The sequence below is a fragment of the Rhinoraja longicauda genome, chromosome 26, assembly GCF_053455715.1.
Source record: "Rhinoraja longicauda isolate Sanriku21f chromosome 26, sRhiLon1.1, whole genome shotgun sequence".
Taxonomy (NCBI): domain Eukaryota; kingdom Metazoa; phylum Chordata; class Chondrichthyes; order Rajiformes; family Arhynchobatidae; genus Rhinoraja; species Rhinoraja longicauda.
In genome coordinates, this window is record NC_135978.1 from 14,674,494 (window position 1) to 14,688,742 (window position 14,249).

The 14,249-nt window shown below is 39.9% G+C and overlaps 1 protein-coding gene across 4 annotated transcripts in view; it reads right to left on the reverse strand.

The window, feature by feature from the left end:
• hip1 (huntingtin interacting protein 1) overlaps nucleotides 1-14,249 on the reverse strand; it is a 211,670-nt gene that overhangs the window by 80,654 nt on the left and 116,767 nt on the right. For all 4 annotated transcript variants that reach the window (XR_013548945.1, XM_078422446.1, XM_078422445.1 and 1 more), the window contains exons 6-8: nucleotides 12,580-12,656; nucleotides 5,436-5,497; nucleotides 1,244-1,384 (exon numbers count right to left, since the gene is read on the reverse strand). Coding sequence is in view for 3 of the 4 variants with exons in the window: in XM_078422446.1 (XP_078278572.1) it covers nucleotides 1,244-1,384; nucleotides 5,436-5,497; nucleotides 12,580-12,656 (280 nt within the window). In the remaining variant the exon portion in view is untranslated. The remainder of the gene's footprint in view (nucleotides 1-1,243; nucleotides 1,385-5,435; nucleotides 5,498-12,579; nucleotides 12,657-14,249) is intronic.

A 14,249-nucleotide genomic window follows, 5' to 3' on the forward strand; every position in this document is an offset into this window, starting at 1 on the left:
AACAGGGGACCCAAAAATTACACAGTTAGATGTTCAATCACATTTAAAAAGAAAGGTTGTACATCAATCACAACCTTATTTATCAATTCCCCTCAAAGAGAAACTTTTATGAATTCCAGAAACCCAGCCAACAAGGGGAAAAATAAAACAAAAAGGAAAGATGGGTTAAAGGAAATACACTAAAGCTGAAGGACTACTTCTGAGTGTTTAGAGAAGTGGACGGAGTGTCGATACAGTGGGGTGTTGTGTCCTGAATGTTATTAAGCTTGAGGAGCTGCACAATCTAAGTAGTAGAGGATATTCCATCCATTGATGGAAAGTACTTGAAGTATTTAACATGTGAGTCAATGAATTGTAAAGTACCAATCTTTGAATATCATAGCTCTTGTATTTATCTAGACAGCTCAGTTGAGTTTCTGGTCAGTGGTGGTGATTGTAGATAGTTTATTGTTGAATAACTCGGGAGAGTGCCTAGTCTCTCCTTTGTTGACTATGATCATGGCAAATGATGAAGGCTAATCGTTAGTCCCAACTTTTGTGCTGTCCAGGTCTTGCTAAATGTGGTTGGACACAAAAAGCTGAAGTAACTCAGCGGGACAGGCAACATCTCTGGAGAGAAAGAATGGGTGACGTTTTGCGTCTCGACCCAATGGGCTGAATGTCTCGACCTGAAACGTCACCCATTCCTTCTCTCCAGACATGCTGCCTGTCCCGCTGAGTTAGTCCAGCTTTTTGTGTCTAACTTCGGTTTAAACCAGTATCTACAGTTCCTTCCTATACACTTGCTAAATGTGTACTTGTTTATTTGAGGAGGTGCAAATAAAAATGAATATTATGCAATCATGAGCAAAGATCCCCAGCTATGACCTTATCAGAAGTTGAAATGTTAAAGCCGATGATAATATTTAAACCTAGGTAATTTCCCCGAGGAATTCCTGTCCCTGGACAAAGATGATCGAGCTGTAACAGTAAAAATCAACTTCCTTGAACCCTAGCCAGTGGACAGCTTTGCCAAATTTCCCACAGCTTCAATTTTACTAGTATTCTTCAAGACCACAAACCTGAGTTAACGACAAAGTCCAGTTTCCAAAATTTGTCATCGTAATCCTGCACTCTACACCCACTACCCAGCAACTCACTAGTCAAACGACACAAAGCCACAGTCTACTTACAACAGCATTGCCTTACACAAAACATTCGTGACATGCATTGTTTTTGACGCTAATGGTGCATTCAAACTTACAGGAATGTAACTTGAAGAGAAGTTTAACTGTGTAATCATAGAGGTGGCTGCCGTCAAGAATGACCTGAATTAGAGGTGCCAACCGACACTGGCCAGCCACTGTTACCGAGACTGATCTTGACATGTCCAGAGAACTAAAAACTGCAAAATGAAAAGGAAATAATGTCACCAAACGGAACCAAAGAAACAACTCTGCATCAGACATTTAAAAAAACATTCAGCAAGCTATCATGGCAGCTCAATGCTTGGAACATCTTGTTAAATTATCTACTCCGACAAACACCAGAGAGATAGTTATCCATAACATCATCATATCATATCATCATATCATATCATATATATACAGCCGGAAACAGGCCTTTTCGGCCCTCCAAGTCCGTGCCGCCCAGTGATCCCCGCACATTAACACTATCCTACACACACTAGGGACAATTTTAACATTTACCCAGCCAATTAACCTACATACCTGTACGTCTTTGGAGTGTGGGAGGAAACCGAAGATCTCGGAGAAAACCCACGCAGGTCACGGGGAGAACGTACAAACTCCTTACAGTGCAGCACCCGTAGTCAGGATCGAACCTGAGTCTCCGGCGCTGCATTCGCTGTAAAGCAGCAACTCTACCGCTGTGCTACCGTGCCGCCCCAGCTTTGGATATGTCTCCAAAAGACAAATTATCGGAACTTCTAATGAGAGAGAAGAAACAAAAGTATCCCTGTGGAGATACGTTTGGAAATGCGCTACCCAGTTAATGAAAGTTGGTGGACAACATTGCACAATCACAAGAAATAATTAAAGCAGAGTTTGATGCATCTTTTAAAGAAATGTTAGTTAAATAATTGAAACAGCGGAAGATAGCTGTCTAAGGGTGATGGACAATACAATTATTTCTGGGATGCTCACAAACACAGTGATCAAAATTATGTGCATGTGCAGGAAGGAACTGCAGATGTTGATTCATACGGAGTATAGACACAAAATGCTGGAATAACTCAGTGGGTTAGGCAGCATCTCTAGAGAAAAGGTATAGGTGATGTTTCTGGTCAGAATCCTTCTTCACACTGAAAGATAGAGGTGGGGAGTTGGGGGTGGAGGGGAACTGGAGGTGAGAAAAGGACAGAAGAAATCAGGGCTGGCAACAGATGACCTCAGAAAGGGTGGAGTCCATAATGGTCCATTGTTGGTTGGGTAAGATGTGCTAACGAGAGAGATACAAGGATGTAAACAGTGGAACTGGTAGGACAACTAGGGTAGGGGTGTGGTGCAGGATTTACGACTTTCGAGAAATCAATGTTCATACCACTGGGTTGTAAGTTGCCCAAGTGAAATACGAGGCGCTGTTCCTCCAATTTGCATGTGGCTGCCCTCTGACAGTGGAGGAGGTCCAGGACAGGAAGGTCAGTATGTGAATGGGAAGGGGAGTTAAGATGTTTAGCAACCGGGAGATCACGTGTGCCAAGGCGGCCTGTGCGTAAGTATTCAGCAAAACAAATCTACTGAATCCAGTGCTCCCGGTGTGGCTCCTACATATCGGCGAGACCAAGAATAGACTTGGTGATCATTTCGCTGAACACTAAGGATGTAAAAACCTGATAGGGTTCTTAGGACTGTTGAGAGGCCTTGTGGTGCAAATTCATAGGTCCCTGAAATTGACGACACAGGTGGAGAGGACAGTGAAGAAGGCATTTGTCACGCTTGTCTCCACAGACCAAAGCAGTGAATACAAGGGTTGAGACGTCATGTTGCAGCTACACAAAACTTTGGTTAAGCTGCACTTGGAGTTTTCATTGCTACACTACAGGAAAGATGTGGTAACATGAGGAAGAGTGCAGAAGAGATTCACCAGGGTGTTGCCTGGAATGGAGTGCTTTAACAACACGGAGAGAGTCTGAAGAAGGGTCTCGACCCGAAACGTCACCCATTCCTTCTCTCCCGAGATGCTGCCCGACCTGCTGAGTTACTCCAGCATTTTGTGAATAAACGGAGAGATTGGATGGGTTGGGTTTGTTCTTACTGGAACACAGGAAACTGAGGGGTAATCTTACATAAATTTACTTCGATTATAAGGGGCTTTGATAAGGTTGATAGTCAGAGGCCTTTTCACAGGATAAAGGCACCTAAAATAGGAATAGGTTTAAGGTGAGAAGGGGCTAATTTAAAGGTTATCTGAGGGTTTAGCTTTGCACATGGAGTACAGGGAATGAGCAGCCAGGGAGGAAGTAGTGGCAGATACATGGATAAGAAAGGAGTAGAGGAATATAGGCCTAATGCAAACAGATGGGATTAGTGTAGTTAGGCATCATTGTTAGCGTGGCATGTTGGGCCAAAAGGCTATGTCTGTGTGCCATTGCTCCATGATTCTATAAGATATTCATCTCTATGCATGACACCCTGACCCAACCCAACCCCCCCCCCCCCCCCCCCAACCCGTTGCTCATCAACTCTCCCTCTAATGCCAACTCTTGGCAACCAGCACCATCCAAGATTGCAGTGGGTTGTACCATTAGACAAGGAGAGGAACAAGAATTTACAATGTTTCGTTCTATTGCTTGGGCACCACTCTGTTTAATGCAGTCTCCCATTAGGTTGAATTGCGGTCTATAATTTAGAGATGAATATTTAAATTAAGAAAGTTCTTTCACGTTTTTAACAGTCTGAAGGTCAAAAACATAAAATTTTCCAAGCAATACCAATGTGTGTGGCCCAAGAACTGCTCTTTAATACAAGTATTTCCTTCTGTGCACAATCTTGGAGAATCGCCTCCTCTGAATGAACATCCTCTTCCTGAAATAGTGCTTTTTAGACAGGTGCTCCCCTGCTTACGATGCTTAGACTTGCGATATTCCGACTTTGCGATGGTGAAAACGGCAGTGACACGCAGCGAGCTTCCAGCCACGTGATCAGGTGTATTAAATGCATTTCGACGTACGATATTTTCGGTTTGCGATGGGTTTCTTGGAACGAAACCCCATCGTAAGCTGAGGAGCACCTGCAGTCACCTCAAATGTCAAAATAGGCATGGTGCATCTGAATAGCCTGTGAGTTATATCTCATCGGCTGGTATGTCCAACTAGAAGCAGGTCCTCAGCTCTGCTCTGGGTTTGATCCCAAAACTCATCTAATTCAAATGCTAGCAGAGGCAAGAAAATACATTTATTGAAGGACATTCTTCACAGACACTCTATATATATATATATATATATATATATATATATATATATATATATATCTTTCAAAACTCATTGAAATGTTGCCCAGATCATCTTTCAGTTATCAGAGGACACTGTGCAAGGGTTCAATTTGCAGAGGCAGTGGGCATAGTCTTCCAATTCTTTTTAGATGCTCTGACAGGTGAATGGAAAAAAAAAAAAAATTGTTTGGAATAAAGAGGGCAACAATTAACCCAGAAGCTACTCGGGTAGCAAGTGATACTGCCTCACAGCTGCTGAGACTCAAGGTCCACCCAGGTCTCAGTGTCATTTGCACATTCTCCCTGTGACTGTGCTGGGTTTCACTGGATGCTCTGGTTTCTTCCTGCATCCGAAAGATATACTAATTATATGGCTGCTGTAAATTACACCTTAGTATAGATACTGTAAATGCCTAAAAGAACTAAAGGGCAGTTGATGGACATGCAAGAGAGAATAGGTTCCAGAGCTATAGGGAAATAAGAAGGGGATTGGAACCAATGGGGTGCTCTACCAATTCTCTGTACCTCCCCCCTCCTGGCACAAAATCATCCGACTGACCCAAGTTAAGTTCTTGAAGGAAGCTCTTGGAATGTCTAGTAGGGACCATGGGCGGTACAACCATCTTCCCCACAATACCCCAACACTCACCTTCTCCCCATCTACAAACCTCTGTGCCGTACCGCATTAACCCCAGAAAACCCTTCCAACCCCATTGTCAGTCATCAACTGCCCCTCTTACTTCACCCACCAGCAATCCTCTCCCAAACTCTGCTCCCCAGCAATCGCCACTCTGCAGTGGAAGGAGACCATAGCAAAGATCTGCTGCTGCACTTGTGTGTCACAGGATATTAGAGCCTCTTCTTGAATAAAACTCCCTATCAGTACATCAAGCTAGGAATTGCTGTTGGCTAAATGGCCCTCGGGCTTTAACTAAAATTGCAAAGCAAATCTGTATTCCATTCTGTTTAAAAGCAGATCAGATAGTTACTAAATCCCAACTTACCTGCCTGAAAAAGGTTGAGCTCACACTCCAGATAATCAAACATTTCCACTGTCAACTGAAAACTGATGAAAAACAGAAAATACATCCTTTAGTTATAGTTTTATCAATGAAATGGATACCTTTTTAAGGGGCACTCTATTCACCACATCTGTATAATGTAAGCCTTAGAATTAACTGTAGAAATAAGGAACTGCAGATACTGGTTACACAAAAGAACACAAAGTGCTGGAGTAACACAGCGAGTCGAGCAGCATCTCTGGAGAACATGTATAGGCAAGATTTCAAGTCGAGACCCTTCTTAAGACTGGCGATCTGATGTTCTCCAGAGATGCTGCCTGACCCACTGAGTTACTCCAGCACTTTGAGTCCTTAGAATTAATTATAAGGCAACGCCCAATCTTGGGCAATGCTGCCAGACCACCTGGAAGCAGCTGAGTGCAGAGGCTGTTTTGTACCAGGAAATAATTTGCGCAACACTATCTTCCAAAATCAATCAGGAGATGTGCAGATCATAATATTCCCTCAAAGGTCACCTTTATCAAGAACTCACTTACTGTGGAAGGGCTCGCAAGAATCTTGTGGTAGATGAACAGATGAACTGTCTTTTTCAATGTGTAAATCCAAAGGATCATTGTTTTTAATATACTGCATGAAGGAGAATAGTGATGGGCCAATATTAATCCAAATATTAATCCAATAGATCCAAATAGTTAATTCATAGGAAATGAAATGACTTTTTTTTAAATGTGTTAGTCAAAGAAAATTTGATTCTTGCAAAGCAATAGGTCTTTAATAGAGATGAGAAAGCAGTGAGATGGAAACGTAAACTGGAACAGTGAACAATAGATCCTTTGATCATTGACTTGGCGAGCAATGCTGAAAGGATTATGGGGGGACCAAATCAGTTGAGCTGGTGTCATCAGTTTTAGGTAAGTTCTACAGGAGCACTATTTGAAAAAGACAGATATCACTAAATGCTGGAGTAACTCAGCAGGTCAGGCAGCATCTAGGTGAGAAGGAATGGGTGACATTTCGGGTCGAGATCCTTCTTCAGACCCAAAACACAAATTCTCCTAGATGCTGCCTGACCTGCTGTGTTACTCCAGCATTTTTGTGATACCTTCGATTTGTACCAGCATCTGCAGTTATTTTCCCACACATTTGAAAAAGACATTACAGCAACATGGCAAAACAAATATAAGAAATACTACTGGTGCTAAATTACAGGCTACCGAAACTTGTTCCTCCAATGCAGGAAGAATCCTCTCATCTAAAAAGCCAACAGCTGATCTTTCAGTGCAGGCCACTTACCACCTGGTTCCCATAACCATGTACCCCTTCAGTGTCCAAAAATTTATATCAGCCTTGAATATACTTATGGCCACAACACACTAAACTAGAGAATGCCAATGGTTTACTACCCTTCAATTTTGTCTGCCATTCGCTTTGCAAGAAAGGCCATGATATTTCTTGCCTTCCTAATTAGCTCCTGTATCTTCATACTAATTTTCTATGGTCATGAACCAGAAAGTGAAGATCATTCTGTACAATCTTCTATGCGTGTTTCTCACTTGTAGAAAACACTTTGTTTTTCTATTCTTCCATTCACAGTAAAGAAGCTCACACTCTTCTCATTCTAAACTTCATCTTGTTCACTCACTTAGCCTGTAGCAGCCTATTTGCATTCTCACAAATCACAAGTTTGGGCTAATTTAGAATCAATGTCAGGAATGAATTTGTAATGATAGCAATGGGACCTCCTCCCTGGTGATGAAATGGGCAAAATACTCAGCGTTGTGCAGCGAGGTTGCTACTTAAAATGTGTAGGTTATGATGGAAAACTAAATTAGTTCGAAATATAACTATCCCTCTATCCAGTGGTAAATTATAGCTGCGTGACACCGTTGTCTTCACATCTAATGCCCGTGTTTCATGTTCAATTCACACAAATTACATTCAAAATGTGCTTTAACCTAAAGTGGTCTCTTAAATTCCTGTAACAAGTATTTCATTACACACAACTTACAAGTCAAGGATTCCAATCCTGCCAATTATTTTGCAAAAAGAACCACTCTTTGAAACGATGAACAGAAATTTATTGCCTGTCTGCACCTGCACTTCGTCAGTGTTAAAATTACACAGGCACCATAGTGAGGCATTGCCAAATAAAGGTGAGGTCTTCATTTCGGAAAAATAACATCAATAAAACTTTCCTTTAAAAGTTGAGATACAGGGAACTACATACAGATGCTGAAATCTTGAGCAAAACACAACGTGCTAGAGGAAATGACCGAGACAGGCAGCATTTATGGTGTGGACAGATAACGTTTCAGGTCAGGATCCTTCCTCAACTGTATTTGTTTTCGAAATGCAAGGTGAAAAGGCAATGAACAGTAGTTTTCTTTTGAACTCCAAGCCAGTGCTGCTGCCTAGCTCCAGTGATCCAGGTTTGATTCTAACTCCTAGGGCTGTCAGTGTGGCTTTTGCACATTCTCCCATGGACTGTGTGAATTTCCTGTTGTTCCTGTTTCCTCCCACACCCCAACGGCTTGCTGGTTGCCAGATAATTAGGTTGCTGTAGACTACCTCTAGTGCAGGTGAACAGTGGGAGAATTGTGGTGAAGTGTGGGGAGGTGATTTGATGACCCAAATGAAATATGGAACAAAATCTAAAGCGGTACAGACCTAAAATGGAGCTTTCTTTGAACATGTCAGGCTATGAAGTAACAAAGCTGCAAAGAGCACAATAAATACTTGCTTACTTGCAGGTTAACATAATGTTGTTTATAACAGAGATTGGATGGCCAAAGGTTTTGCACTGCTGAATGCCCATATTACAAATTGTCTGTCCAAAGGGCATCCATTAATATTTGGTACATTGCCTTTCAGCTAAGTACATTCTCGAGAGCATTTTCCCATTTCTTTAGTCTCCTTACATTTTATATCTGGCAAAGAAAGAATGCACGATTTAATTAACGATAAAACACCAATTTCTGTTTTGTTGGGAGTGGTAGGCCAACCGATTTCCAGACTACACAAACATTAACACATTGAGAATGACCTCTGTTAAAACCTACGATATAAAGGAGTAGTTCAATGGGATGTTTAGGAAATGAAATCACTTCCAGCACAGCAAAGCCAATATAACATAATGCCATGCAGTCAAAGTTGAATCACTCTCACTGTTAAAAGGATAGGTGCTGCTTCACAAGGCATTGTGGCAACATACGTCAATGAAACATTCTTCATACAAACCCACTGCACACAAAACCATAATTGGTAACTGTCCTTCAACTGTTTTATGAATGATAACTGTTGTAAAGAATATCACTCCTATTCTTGGGATCCAACATAGTTTCAGAGATCTTTTTAGACAACTTGGGTAAGAATTGCGTCTGAGCTCTTTACCTGAATAATGTGCCGACTGTCCGTTTATTTAAACAGCTGTAGGTTCTTTTACAGCCAAAAATACCATCTAAATTCCTTTGAAACTTTCTATATAGGCATCATTATTTCCATTTCCAATCCTGACAGAAATCCAGCCGAGGGAGAGATTTGTAAGCAAGTGGTTCACGCTATGGATGCAATGAGTTTCCCAGTCTTACACGGTGAGTCCAGTCTGACACCACTGCAATGTCACTGCACAAGAGTCCCCAGAACATGCAAAGAAAGTGGGTCACGGTATCGATATGGCTTCCTTCAATTCTATTTTTGGATTGACTTAGAAACATGGCCAATTTTAATTCTATTTTTTGCCATTGTAACTTTCTTCCAAATGCCAAAAATGAAGAAATACATCTGGTTATTTATTTATCGTTCACAGGCTTCTATACACACCAAGGCACAGCTGCGCCTCACCCAATACTCGCTATTGGATGATAATGTAAATTTAAGTTACTTCATTGCATCAAGAGATGCCTATTATAGACAATAGACAACAGGTGCAGGAGTCGGCCATTCGGCCCTTCGAGCCAGCACCGCCATTCAATGCGATCATGGCTGATCACTCTCAATCAGTACCCCGTTCCTGCCTTCTCCCCATACCCCCAGACTCCGCTATCCTTAAGAGCTCTATCTAGCTCTCTCTTGAATGCATTCAGAGAATTGGCCTCCACTGCCTTCTGAGGCAGTGAATTCCACAGATTTACAACTCTCTGACTGAAAAAGTTTTTCCTCATCTCCGTTCTAAATGGCCTACCCCTTATTCTTAAACTGTGGCCCCTGGTTCTGGACTCCCCCAACATTGGGAACATGTTTCCTGCCTCTAACGTGTCTAACCCCTTAATAATCTTATATGTTTCGATAAGATCCCCTCTCATCCTTCTAAATTCCAGTGTATACAAGCCTAGCCGCTCCAGTCTTTCAACATATGACAGTCCCGCCATTCCGGGAATTAACCTAGTAAACCTACGCTGCATGCCCTCAATAGCAAGAGTGAACAGTTCACTTGCCAATTAATTCTGGACAAGCATTTCATAATGAACTATACCAGTAGAACCATCCTAATGCTCTATGGAATACAAATAATACAAGCCTAAAGATGGCACTCAAGCGAAGAAATACAGAACATAGAAAATATTCATTCAATTCTAACAGTCCAACATTTTCCCACTTCCAAATCTCCAAATCTTTTCCTTCCATTCTATCCAAACAAATGTTGATGAGTGATATTTTTCTACTTCAACTTCCAGCCCAATTTTTTTTGTGGCTCCTCATTCATTTCACTCCTTCAATTACTGAAAAGACTTAAGTATATTTTCATCCTGTAGTCCAAATTAATTAAAATACACCTTTACTTTGTCTTTCTATTTTAATTTTTTTAATTTCTTAGACCAGACAGCATCATCATGAAAATGCAGGAGAGAATTCCCTATGTTTTTGGAAGACTAAGGAAATTTGGCATTCCTCACACTTGAGTGTGTTGCAGAGATATGCACATAGTGCCAAATTATAATCAGAATCAGGAACATGTAGCTGATTGAGTTTGCAAAGATGAATCAAACAGAATTCACGGAGAATGATAAACAAAAACATCATATTGAAAATAAATTGCAAAAGGAATCAATTGTGCCTGTTAAATGTGGAGCTGAGAGAATGTACATGACCAAACAGAATGCAGGTTATGATGTTTTAAGAGAGATATTATAAATGCCAGATCTGAGGGGTGTCATGAAGCATTCCAGACCATTTGACTCTGGCTGAGTAAATATTTAAGTGAACTGAAAACAATCTGAAGATACAGCAGATGGGCAGAGTCAGATTCTAAGTTGTAGTAATTTACACATGGCCTGAAAAATATTCGTTTTTTTTATTGCTGTTGAATTATGGAAAATATTTCTCCTTCTTGGAATTGTCTTGGCAGTTGGAACGCAGAGCAAAGATTAAGGAAGAGAATGTGATGGTGAAGATGAGCTGAGCATCACCGAAAGGAACTAACCTGAGATAAGGAACAAATAGAACTGGAGAGAGGCACAGTGACAAGGCGTTGCACAGGAGGGGTGATAAATTATTATGAACAGGATCAAGGCCCTATAAACAAATTATCCACATATATTTTATACATAGTGAAATATAAGAACAACATAGTATGTTTTCACAACAAGGGATTCTGTTAATTTTGTGCCACTGGTCATAGTAAATTAACAATTCTGTCATGATTAAGAGTCTTAGGTTATCTATCCTTGTGTAACCTTTGCAATAGACTGCACATGCCAGTTTGCTTGGTGTTTTTCTTCCTGAATGAGCTATCTGCTTTCCACCAAGGAAGACAAGAAGGAAACCAATATTGTTCAATTTTAATGGCCAGGTTTGAGATTGAAGAAGACAAACTTGAAGGAGAACCTGCCTCCTTGATCTGGAAGATTGAGGCAATGAATAATAACCAATTCAGCTTGAAAGCAAAAGAGTTAAAAAATTGCCTTCTGTCAAAGTAATACATGTCAAAGTAAATAACATATACTTCACTCCAGGAACTAACCTAATGGGAAACCCAAGTTGTTCAAACATATATGGGAGGTAATAAGCTGATCTAGTCACATAATACGGCGTTAAATAAAATTAAATCCTTACCATATTACATAAATATACAGGGATAGATTGTGTTCTCTATTTTATGAAATGTACTCTCAATTAAAGTGCCTTTCTCAGTAGACTGATTTGGAGATCCTTATGCATGGTGGCATTCAGCTGGTCAAAAAAGTCTACGTTAAGCTGATTAATCAATTTGCTCAAAGGAATTTGGAAAATTTCCCAAGAAGTCACGCAAAAAAGATTTGAGCTGCATGAATTTATTCTCTTTAGCAAATTCATTACATTTGGAAAGTCACTAGTTTTCATTCAGTTGAAAACTTAAATAACTGAACAGAACACAATTGCCCCAAAAACAAGTACCTCAAAATTGGGCTATCTAAATTCAATTTGATTTAGTCAAGACTGATCCGCAGTCTTGATTACAGGAAACCTTACAGAATACCTTCAACAAGCCTATATGCTTTCACTGAATACGGAATATAATCTGACATTGTCGCAACCAGAATACCAATTCTGTTTCACTCAAGTCTGAAGAAGAGTCCCAACCCGAAACATCACCCTATGTTCTACAAAGACGTTGCCTGACACACCAATTTATTGCAGCATTTTGTATTAGTTTTTGTAAACCAGCATCTGCTGGTCCTCGTTTCATCATCAATTCTGCTCTTCTTTATCATTAATATTAACTTTTATTTAATTGCACTCCGCTGTCTGGAATGTGCAAATCTACAGTTTGGTATTAGTTTATTATTGCAACATTAACCAAGATAAACATTTTTTATGCACTATCCAAGCAAATCACACCATACATGAGTACATCAAGGTGCTCAAAACAGACCAATTCAGTTTTCCATAAAACCTTCAGAACTTCACAATGAATGAAAACACTTTTGAAAAGAGCTCAGCTGAAACAGCATCTCTGAACAAATTTAATAATTAGCCAATCTTTTAAAGATAAGGTAATAAATCATGTTTCATCTATTCTTTATCTTATCGGGTAATCGTTTTTTGTTTAGCGACTTTCCCTTGAAGTAATTTGGGATACCATGCTACATTGAAAACATAAAAACAATTATTCGAATTTAGATGAAGCAAAATAAATCACAATACTTACAAATTATTTACATCATTTTCCCCTGTTTCCTCGAGTTGTCTGTCTGTCATCTGAAGATTGCCTGGAAATCTGGGATTCTACATGGAATCAAAAAAAGGTGAGAAAGAGCATTAAAAACAATTTGCACTCAAATGTTTTGGCAATCGCACTCCAAAGTGAAACAATGTACAGAAATTTGCACTCTAGGATTTTCAGTTCTGATGAAAGGTTATTAGCCATTTTCTTGGACACTACAAGACCTGCTGAATATTTCCAGTAACTTTTTATTTATATTTCCAGCATTGTGTCATTGTCTGTGTGGCTTATTTGCAATGCAAGTATTTTTGCTTATAAGCCTCACTGCATAAAACATGCCCAGTAAACTCCATTTAGAAACATTGTGGAGAGTTTCATTGTTTTGGGGGAATAAGCTTATATGTGTTTAAAGACACTGGTGTGGAAAAGGATGTCGAACATCTGGTAGTAGCTGTTGCTAAAATTAACAACAGAGTCTATACTTGGAATTTATTATGCTCCGTTTAGAGAAAGCTATCTGACAGTTTGGCAACATTCCTTCAATACGCGGGAGCTCTGTGTAATTTCATATATTAGTACAAATAATTCTGTGGAAGAACTTAATTTTGAAAACACCTACTTCTATATTGGAATTTGAACCTCAACTTAATTAATGCTCAAATCACAAGCTGAACGAGTAAAGGTTTTTGGAAGGTTAGTGCTCAAACACAGAACAATACCTTACAACCAAACAAACCAGACCAGTCCCCCATTAATACAACAACTGTGCTAATACAACTTCTCAGCACAACTTCACATGTCAATGAAAGACACAAAAAGCTGGAATAACTCAGCGGGACAGGCAGCATCTCTGGAGAGAAGAAATGGGTGACGTTACGGATCGAGAACCCTCTTCAGGCCTCTCTCCGACGATACACATTTCACCTGTCAATGTACTTTTTGCATTACCCACAACAAGACATGGGTTTCTCTATTACTTTTTGAATGCACTTTTACAATTCTTGATGGTGGTTTCTTCTGCTGCTGTTGTCTGCCTTGCTGGGGACACAGATGCAGAGTTCCCTGGCCAAGTAAAAAATGTTCATTTTTGAATCAGATTCCACTAGAGGCTGCTTAGGAACATAGCCACTGGTATTTTTGGCCCACTGAACATCCTTAGAACCATCCAACTCAATCTGACACGTGACTGGGTATCTTAGCTCTGTCACAGTCAACAATTTACCTGGATTAAATTTTTTCTATTGCTTTTTATAAAAATTGCCATAGTTCAAAGAACTAATATTCTTCTCTTTTCCAAAGAAAAAAACAACTTCCTTTATCTCTCACAATTTAAATTTCCATTCCAAACTAACTATATTTTCTCCGTAGATACAACATCTTGCAGAATGAGGGATCGCTTGAAATTTAGCTACAATGGAAAATATTGTCAACGGAGGGCAGTCAGAAAACATAATTCTCTTTCATAAACTGTGGCTGAATCGGGTATCCATAAATTTAAAGAAGAAAATTGGACAGTCGGTTGGAAGAGAGAAATAACAGAAATGTACAGTAATTAATGTAGATAATTCATACCAATTGTGTTTTAAGAAGATTAATGTGAAGCTGCTGCATTCCCTTTTGAACACGATCAACTACCAAATGACTCTGGAAAATAC